Here is a 10,924-nt window from a genome sequence, read left to right as displayed (position 1 = left end):
AGATGAACTAAGTTATGATGAACTTCACAGGGTGGTGAAAGTCCACAGTGATGAGGGTGATGCTCCTTTCCAATAAATATCGAAGGTCTTATTCTGGTGACATGATGATACATGCCTAGCTACCATTTGATCATTAAAAAAAAAACATAATAATCTCATCATGTACAGTTGAAGTCGGAAGTTTACATACACTTAGGTTGGAGTCATTACAACTTGTTTTTCATCCACTCCACACATTTCTTGTTAATAAGTTAATAAGCTATAGTTTTGGCAAGTCGGGTAGGACATCTACTTTGTGCATGGCACAAGTCATTTTTCCAACAATTGTTTAAAGATTATTTCACTGTATCACGACTCCAATGGGTCAGAAGTTTACATACGCGAAGATGACTGTGTCTTTAAACAGCTTGGAAAATTCCAGAAAATTATGTCATGGCTTTAGAAGCTTCTGATAGGCTAATTGACATCATTTGAGTCAATTGGAGGTGTACCTGTGGATGTATTTCAAGGCCTACTTTCAAACTCAGTGCCTCTTTGCTTGACATCATGGGGAAATTAAAGGAAATCAGCCAAGAACTCAGAAAAAAATTGCAGACCTCCCACAAGACTGGTTCACCCTTGGGAGCAATTTCCAAATGCCTGAAGGTAAGCCGTTTATCTGTACAAACAATAGTATGCAAGTATAAACACCATGGGACCACACAGCCGTCATACCGCTCAGGAGGGGAGGCGCATTATGTCTCCTAGAGATAAACGTACTTTGGTGTGAAAAGTGCGAATCAATCCCAGAACAGCAAAGGACCTGGTGAAGATGCTGGAGGAAACAGGTGCAAAGGTATCTATATCCACAGTGAAACGAGTCCTAAATTTACATAACCTGAAGGGCCGCTCAGCAAGGAAGAAGCCAATGCTCCAAAACCACCATAAAAAAAGCCAGACTACAGTTTGCAACTGCACAATGGGACAAATATTGTGTTTGGAGGAAAAAGGGGGAGACTTGCAAGCCGAAGAACACCATCCCAAACGTGAAGCACAGGTGTGCAGCATCATGTTGTGGGGGTGCTTTGCTGCAGGAGGGACTGACTGGTGCACTTCACAAAATAGATGGCATCATGTGGAGGGAAAATTCTGTGGGAAGCTTGTGGAAGGCTACCCGAAACGTTTGACCCAAGTTAAACAATTTAGAGGCAATGCTCCCAAATACTAATTGAGTGTATTTAAACTTCTGACCCACTGGGAATGTGATGAAAGAAATAAAAGCTGAAATAAATCACTCTCTCTACTATTATTCTGACATTTCACATTCTTAAAATTAAGTGGTGATGCTAACTGACCTACGACAGGGAATTTTTACTAGGAATTAATGTCAGAAATTGTGAAAAACTGAGTTGAAATGTATTTGACTAAGGTGTATGTAAACTTCCGACTTCAAGTGTATCAAGTAATTCACCCACAAAACTGACTGAGTGTGGACTAAACAGGTGTGACCTGGAAAAACGTCCAGGACAGAGTGAGATGTAGGACATTCATCAACTGCCTATGAGTTTAAGTCAAGTAAATTTCATTAAATCCTCAGAGGTACACCAAGATAGCCAGAAGCATCTCATAGGCGAGAATGAAATGAAAGGGCACTTGGGGCGTATTACATACCAACTGCTATTTCTCTCAACCATGTCATTGTCTGTAGCCTACAGTATAATTGTGGGTGTGTTGGGGGGAAAAGCAATTCTGTTCAAACCAAATGGTCGACTAAATGTGTTATATTTTATTATGTTCTATTCTACAATGCATTCAGTAGAAGACAAGTCTCATAATTTTGGGGGAAGATTTGATGATCTGACTGATAACAACCAGCATCATGGTCCTCGTGGAAAACAGACTATTCATTTGTGAGGATGATATTCCAAGATTAAACCTGGCATATAAAGTCACTCACTACATTCTTCAAAATGTCGAAATTGGAATTGATCTTCATCCAACTAGATCTCACGGTTTCACCAAGTTAACTTTTATCGATTCTGACGTTTATCCACGTTTCTTCAAACGTCAAATTCTATTTCGATGTCAATTTTGAGTCATCTGGCTGCTTCATGCGCATTGTGATGTCAACTCTTAACCTTCACAGACAGAGCCCGTCGAAGAAGGCGTGGTTTGGTGACGCATTGCGACTGGAGCAGAATCGGTGTGCCGGGGAGGCGTGTGTCCCTCTCCCATCCAAAGAGCCTGGAAGCAAACGAGCCGCAAAAGCGACTGGATTTAACGCAACAGCATTGACGCTCCAACAGAATGCCGCTAAAGAATGCATTCTAGCTGGAAATGCAAGGGGGCACCAAACAGGCGCAGTATTTTATTGAAAATCTCTATTATGCTTATAATAATCTGAAATATGGCTGAAGTGAAGTCGAGGTGAGTTGCTCTGTTGCTCAGACAACTTGCTCTCGGGAGCTGCGCACTCATCTCCATCCCGTTTTATCGGATGAAAATAAACGGATAGATAGCCTACACTCGTTTTTGTTCTTCTATTATTCGATAATCACTCAATTGTGGAATCATGTCGATGGGACAGGACGAAAGCTCAGTCCGGGTGGCTTTGAGGTAAGTCTTCAAGCCCTACATTTAATTGCGTATATTTAATTGCGTAATTTGCATATATGCAACTGTCGGCACAATTACATAGATTCTTCTCAGGCCTTGCATAATTTTTTTCGCCACAGTGTCCAGTCTACGCGCTTTATGATTTCATAGAAATATTGTGATACGTTTGTAACCAACAGGTCTATATTTTGATGTCAAATTTGTTGCCATATGATATGATGGTCTTTGAGGACGCAGGCTATAGGCTAATTCAAACCACTGCATCTATTGTGCGTAGGACAATATGAATTTAGGAATTTGCAGTTGATAGTTTACATAAACCACAATCTCAAGGCTTCTGAGTCGTAGAATTACTAAAGAAATGTGTTAGGCCCTACACTGTATCCATGCATGACGCAGCATCATCACACGCCTCCAAAAATAAACTGCAGGGTGCACAAATGGCAAGTGCCATCGCCCAAATTCCTCACACACCGGTCAAGTAATGGATGATATCAGCCTTGTTTTGTAACGGCTGAACTGTTGGAAAGACAGATCTGGCATTTATAGCTCTTTGGCCCGGTGCCCGAAGTCTCGGGCATCCTTTCAAAAAGAAGACAGTTGAGCGATAGTTGATCAATGAAAGGAGCTTTTTGTCACGGTTTTCAAGGAAGATACAGCCAACCGTTTCCTAGGCTAGAGAGCTCTGACTGTGAAATGGATTCTGTGAAATGGATTCTTTGTTTACAGTGAAGAAAACATTGCAATGGCCTTATTGAGCTCATAAGCCCACAGATAGAGTACAGTAAAGAACGCATTATGTTGTTCATACTTAAAGCTATCAAATGTGTTAATCATTGGATCCTGAAATCCTTTGTTAGTCTCCTAGACAGGCTTGTCTTTTTCACATAAAGACAGTTGAATGAATGAGTGATCACAAATCTGTGTTGTTGCTGAATAAGGGCCGCTCCCTACTAGGAGGACACATGCTGAGGTGGCACACTGACAGAAATATCTAGTGGCACAATGGGTATTTTGGCACAAATATAGTACCAGCCTCTCTTTCACTTTGTGTTTGTCTGCCTCCATCTCTCTCTCTCTCTTTATCTCACACACGCCCGCACACTGTAATTAAGTGTGAATATTGTGAAGTTAGCCCTATCTTTTAAATGTGTTAATAATGGCTGACACATCCAGCTGACTGATACTGTTCTCTATGGTACTTTACGACCACGGTCTCCATAGTAACCAGCCATCAGAAATCACTGAGAGTCTTTTGACCCAGGCTCCATCGCGTGTGTAGGTGCATGTGTACATATGACCCAGGCTCCATCGTGTGTGTGTGTTCAGTGCCTTGCAAAAGTATTCAAAAGTATTTACTTGTTTCAAAATATGCATAAAAAAAATAAAACAGAAAAGTGGTGTGTGCATATGTATTCATCCTCTTTGCTATGAATCCCCTAAATAAGATCTGGTGCAACCAATTACCTTCCAAAGTCACATAATTAGTTAAATAAAGTCCACCTGTCTGCAATCTATGTGTCACATGATCTGTCACATGATCTCAGTATATATATTATATGTATGTATGTATGTATGCATGTATGCATGTATGCATGTATGCATGTATGCATGTATGCATGTATGCATGTATGCATACATACATACATACATACATACATACATACATACATATATCCTCTGTCCTCCACTCGTTACCTGTATTAATGGCACCTGTTTGAACGTGTCATCAGTATAAAAGACACCTGTCCACAACCTCAAACAGTCACACTCCAAACTCCACTATGACCAAGACCAAAGAGCTGTCAAAGGACACCAGAAACAAAATTGTAGACCTGCACCATGCTGGGAAGACTGAATCTGCAATAGGTAAGCAGCTTGGTTTGAAGAAATTAACTGTGGGAGCAATTATTAGGAAATGGAAGACATACAAGACCACTGATAATCTCCCTCGATCTGGGGCTTCTCGCAAGATCTCACCCTGTGGGGTCAAAATGATCACAAGAATGGTGAGCAAAAATCCCAGAACTACACGGGGGGGATCTAGTGAATGACCTGCAGAGAGCTGGGACCAAAGTAACAAAGCCTACCATCAGTAACACACTACGTCGCCAGGGACTCAAATCATGCAGTGCCAGACGTGTCCCCCTGCTTAAGCCAGTACATGTCCAGGCCCGTCTGAAGTTTGCTAGAGAGCATTTGGATGATCCAGAAGAGGATTGGGAGAATATCATATGGTCAGATAAAGCCAAAATATAACTTTTTGGTAAAAACTCAACTCGTCGTGTTTGGAGGACAAAGAATGCTGAGTTGCCTCCAAAGAACACCATATCTACTGTGAAGCATGGGGGTGGAAACATAATGCTTTGGGGCTGTTTTTCTGCAAAGGGACCAGGACGGCTGATCCGTGTAAAGGAAAGAATGAATGGGGCCATGTATCGTGAGATTTGGAGTGAAAACCTCCTTCCATCAGCAAGGGCATTGAAGATGAAACATGGCTGGGTCTTTCAGCATGACAATGATCCCAAACACACCGCCCGGGCAACGAAGGAGTGGATTCGTAAGACTACCAGAATAACTGGCTTTCAGTTGATCCTTACTATCATGTAATTACTTCTCTATAGGCCTGTTCACACACACACCAAATAAGCACGACCTATGATAACATCCACATCAAGCCGGTAATGCACTTTCGAACTTCAGTCTGTAGTAGTGATGCACCAATATGACATTTTTTGGCCAATACTGATATTCGATATTTTCCTTGCCAAAAAAAACGATACCGATACTGATAACCGATATTTACAATTTTAGCGGCATTTTAAGCATTCTAGTACAGTTAAATAGTTAACACACACACAAATGGACACAGTGGTGTAAGGCACTGCATCTCAGTGCAAGAGGCATCACTCCTTGTTCAAATCCAGGCTGTATCACATCCGGCCATGGTTGGGAGTCTCATAGGGAAAGCACAATTGGCCCAGCATCGTCCAGGCCATCTTTGTAAATAAGAATTTGTTCTTAACTGACTTGCCTAGTTAAATAAAGGTTGCACCCACACACTGACCAAAAAGTTATTTTGTTGGCATTTACATATGTCTCCATTTCCAGTAAAACGTAATCAAAACCTATTTACTTCACTCACTTGCTGTGCTTTTCGTTGTTCATTAGTTCAGTCTTTTTTTTCTCAACCAGGATTTCTATGGAACGCTGTTTGTATCTTTGACATGTCAAATAACACTATTTGACGTGTCAAATAAGCTTGTTGACCGATCAGGACCTGAATATGACTGCACGTCACATAATAATTTAACGCGTTCGTGCATTTTTTACATAGTTATTACACATTGATTACACTCACTCGTATTTCATATGTCACAACGATTCATCGATACGTATGCTATGATGCTGGTAAACTTGTCTTGCGCACCTACAGTGCTGATCATAAAAAAAATCTAGCTGGCTCAAGGATGCAAACAATGTTCTTCCACAAAAACATAGCAAAACAACATTTGTTTCAGTAGCTATAGATAGATAGATAGCTAACTATATAGCCAGGTGTTATCCTCTAAAATAACCCTAATTTACAAGACAGTTCTTATTTCATTAATGGTGGTTGGACCCATCTATGTGAAGCAAGCCACAATAAGGATTAGCCACCGTAGTGGACGTTGCGCTTATCCTTCAAAATAAAAGTATAGCATAATTCTACTATTTGTAATCATTTGCATCACTGTCAATGGCATACTTTTATTTTGAAGGCAAACCGCAAATCCCACTACTGTGCCTAATCTTTATTGTGGCTAGCTTCACAACACATAACCTGGTCCGGTCGAGCCTCACTAGCCAGATGAAGGTAGCTGGCTGCTTATAACGTCAGCTTTGGGCAACAGGTTTAAGTAGCTGGCTAGCTATTTCTTTTCATTAACTGAAGTTCAATTTCAATAGGTGAACAACAAGTGGCAACACAGCTAATACTTACTCACAAGGATTCCTAAATCACGTCTAAGAATAATGAAAGTTTCTGCAGTTTCTACTGGTCATTGTTTTCAGGCTGGTTGTATTGGTGCTAGCTAGGTAACAAGCTAAAGCTACCTACCCCAGAAGTTGCGGTCGAACAAATTATGCCTTATTACCAACGCAGTATTGTAAACACAGCATTCGTGGCTGCTGTTTGTGTTACGGCAAATGAGTGAGGAGGTGTGGAGTCAGGCGCAGAGAGCAAAAGATGTGGGAAAAAACACGCTTTAACCTCTTGAAACTCTGGGGGCGCTATTTCATTTTTGGATGAAAAACGTTCCCGTTTTAAACAAGATATTTTGTCACAAAAAGATGCTCGACTATGCATATAATTGATAGCTTTGGAAAGAAAACACTCTGACGTTTCCAGAACTGCAAAGATATTCTCTGTGCGTGCCCTAGAACGTGAGCTACAGGCAAAACCAAGATGAAACGGCATCCAGGAAATCAGCAGGATTTTTGAGGCTCCGTTTTCCATTGTCTCCTTATATGGCTGTGAATGCGAGAGGAATGAGCCTGCCCTTTCTGTCGTTTCCCCAAGGTGTCTGCAGAATTGTGACGTATTTGTAGGCATATCATTGGAAGATTGACCATAAGAGACCACATTTACCAGGTGTCCGCCAGGTGTCCTGCGCCGAAATTGGTGTGCAAACCTCAGCTGCAAGTATTTTTCCATGGAATTCAGAGAAGAAAGCAGGCTTCCACGAACGGTATATCAATGAAGAGATATGTGAAAAAACACCTTGAGGATTGATTCCAAACAACGTTTGCCATGTTTCGGTCGATATTATGGAGTTAATTCGGAAAAAGTTTGACGTTGTTGGTGACTGAATTTTTGGTTCGTTTCGGTAGCCAAATGTGATGTACAAAACGGAGCGATTTCTCCTACACAAAGATTCTTTCAGGAAAAACTGAACATTTGCTATGTAACTGAGAGTATCCTCATTGAAAACATCCGAAGCTCTTCAAAGGTAAATGATTTTATTTATTTGGTTATCTAGGTTTTGTGAAAATGTTGCGTGATAAATGCTACTCAAAATGCTAAGCTAGCTTTGCATACTCTTACACAAATTAGTGAATTGCTATGGTTCAAAAGCATATTTTGAAAATCTGAGATGACAGTGTTGTTAAGAAAAGGCTAAGCTTGAGAGCAGGCGCATTATTTTCATTTTATTTGCGATTTTCAGAAATTGTTAACGTTGCGTTATGCTAATGAGCCTGAGGCTTTATTCACGATCCCGGATCCGGGATGGGGAGTATCAAGATTATTAATGTCCCGGAAAAATAACATGAACAAAAGTAGGAAAACAAATGATCAGAAATATTAACGGACAGCGCGAAACCCAAAATACAAACAAAATACACTCAAACATAGAACAGACGAACAAGCCCGCACGAAACAGAAGCGGGCTGAACAAACTATATATAACCCTACCCTAACAACGAAACAAGAAACAGGTGATACCAAACAGACAAAACCAAAGGAACACAGAACAACGGATCGGTGATAGCTAGTAGACCGGCGACGACGACCGCCGAGCGCCACCCGAACAAGAAGGGGAGTCACCTTCGGTAATATTCGTGACAGTTTGCTTGTTTGCACACTTTTTTTGTACAACTTTGACAGTGTTTCTATATCTTTTTTGACATGCAAAGACCCAAACGGCATTCCATAGTATCTATGTTGTGAAGCTAATAGCAGTGACGCTATTACTGTGTAACTCCGGTAGGTCAACATCTGAAAAATAGCGCACTTGGTAGTGTGTACCGGTGCTTGACCAGTCGGCGAGAGCCAACATCACCCGCGACAGAGAACGGTTGATTGTCAAGGGCAAAGAATTCCATTATCTTGGCTTTAATGGATTTCGCCTTTGAGTTGTCTTTCTGAAACCTTCTTACTCTTTCAAATGACTGCACGACTTGTTGACTGCTCGATCCACACAGCAGACATTGTGGGCTAGGTTAGGAATGCTCTGTTGCATGGGTAGTGCAACATTTTATGTCATGTACCTACGTTATATAGGTATGCACAGTAGCTTTGATGTCGGTTTTTAACATCGGCGTTAAACTAGACATCAGGCCGATACCAATGTTGGCATTTTTAGCTAATATCTGCCGATTCCGATATGTTCACCGATATACCATGCATCCCTAGTCTGAAGTGTTTCCTTTCTACCAATATTAGCCTATAGTTGCTGCAGCAGTATAGGGTAGCTTCAGTGTCAAAATACTAAAGTCAATATGTAAGTCAAGAAAATAAGAACAACTTGCTTCACTCCAGCATTATGTACAGTTTATATACAGAAGTATGTGGACAGCCCTTCAAATGAGTGGATTTGGATATTTCAGCCACACCTGCTACTGACAGGTGTATGAACCTGTTTTTCATGGTTCGGGCTAGGCCCACTTGGTTCCAGTGAAGGAAAATCTTAACGCTATAGCATGCAATGACATTTAAAGCGATTCTGTGCTTCCAACTTTGTGGCTACAGTTTGGGGAAGGCCCTTTTCTGTTTCAGCCTGACAATGCCCACGTGCACAAAGCGAGGTCCATACAGAAATTGTTCGTTAAGAACTTAACTGGCTTGCACAGAGCCCTGCCCTCAACCCAATCGAACGCCTTTGGGATGAATTGGAATGCCAACTGCGAGCCAGGCATCATCGCCCAACATCAGTTCCCGACCTCACTAATGCTCTTGTGTTTGAATGGAAGCAAGTCCCAACATCTAGTGAAAAGCCTTCCCAGAAGAATGGAGGGTGTTATAGCAGCAAAGGGGGGACAAATGACATATTAATGTCCATGATTTTGGAATGAGATGTTCGACGAGCACATACTTTTGGACATGTAATGGTATCTGGACGGATGTGTGTGTGTGGGTGGGTCAGTGGGAATATTGAGTCACTTCCCTCACCTACAGTAAATACCTCAGTCCTGGTATCTTTGAATAAGACCACTAAGTTGTATTGTTTCTGGTGTCGCATTAGCAGTATGCGTATGCTGGTTTGTGATGCACATGATATAGTCCAGTCCTATAATTTTGATATGTAATGTAGGCCTAATTATAGTCCTTTCCTTAAGATCAAATGTCCTGTAACTGAAGTGAAACACTGTGAAGTGTTAGTATATGAGGACCCACTTTCTGGACTGAAGGCTATTTATTTCCGAGGCAGCACATAGTCTACACTTAAACTGAACTTTCTCCAAAATAGACTGACTCCCACCACTGCATTTCTGGAAGAACTCTGTTCTATGTATCATGACCTCTGAGGTGTCAACGCATTCTGCCAGTCCAAGACGCATCCACCCAATAGGAAAACTGCGATTGCGGACATGTTTATGGAGCAGAATGGAGACCCTCCTACTGTTGTTGAATTGTACTAAGAATGCAAGCAAAACACATTTTGGGTAATTATACAGTACATTGGTTGGCATGTGTACACCACACCCATGCAAACATTTTGCTCAGTTTCTCTCTCTTTCTTTCTCTCTTGCTCACCCCCCCCCCTCTCTCTTTCTCTTCTCTGTCATTATCTCTCTCTCTTTCCCCCATCCCTCCCTCCTCTCTCTGAACTAAAGTGACCATAAGTAGCTCTACGTATGTAGTACAAATAATATTTGCATTATATTTATATATTTGCAATATTTGCACAAAAAAAATCATGAAAGCGGTTGGCAATATCAGTCGGTTTTGTCATGAATGAGCCATCTGATTCAATGAATGATGTTGCTGAGTTTGCCTTTTTTCCCAACATTTCATTGAAGGTGCTCAAAAGCTTTTTATCTTAATTATTTATGTAATTTATCTTTGTTTCATAGTGTAGTTATTTTTTTAAATTCACTTTCGTCGCATGATTTCTCAATTTGTAGTATGTTTGCCAATCGCTTGTACTGCCAGACTTTTTGCCATTCCTTTTGCCTCATCCCTCACAACCATACCATTTTAAAATTTCTCACTAATCCACGAGGATTTAACAGTTTTTACAGTCATATTCTTAATGGGTGCATGCTTATTAGTAACTAGGATAAGCAATTTCATAAATGTGTCAAGTGCAGCGTCTGTTTGCTCCTCATTACACACCACGGACCAACAAATATTCTTTACATCAACAACATAGGAATAACTACAAAACGTATTGTTTAACATTTATACACTATATTAGGCCCAGCCTTTGGAACTTTGGTTTTGCTAGATAGGGCTACTATATTGTGATCAATTGTGATCAATACATCCAATGAATCTGGATACTGCTTTCAAGCACATTTCTGCAGCATTAGTAAATATGTGATTAATACACGTTGATGATTTCAT

The 10,924-nt window shown here is 40.9% G+C and overlaps 1 protein-coding gene across 1 annotated transcript in view; it reads left to right on the top strand.

Moving 5' to 3' along the window:
* Positions 1-364: 364 nt before the first annotated feature.
* LOC135524109 (kinesin-like protein KIF21A) overlaps positions 365-10,924 on the top strand; it is a 68,251-nt gene continuing 57,691 nt past the window's right edge. The window contains 1 exon segment of the mRNA XM_064951314.1: positions 365-2,595. Coding sequence (XP_064807386.1) covers positions 2,552-2,595 — 44 coding nt within the window. The 5' untranslated portion in view covers positions 365-2,551.

Source organism: Oncorhynchus masou, chromosome 31 (genome assembly GCF_036934945.1).
Source record: "Oncorhynchus masou masou isolate Uvic2021 chromosome 31, UVic_Omas_1.1, whole genome shotgun sequence".
NCBI lineage: Eukaryota > Metazoa > Chordata > Actinopteri > Salmoniformes > Salmonidae > Oncorhynchus > Oncorhynchus masou.
The sequence above is the reverse complement of the archived record's forward strand: the minus strand, read 5'-3'. Positions and strand labels throughout refer to the sequence as shown.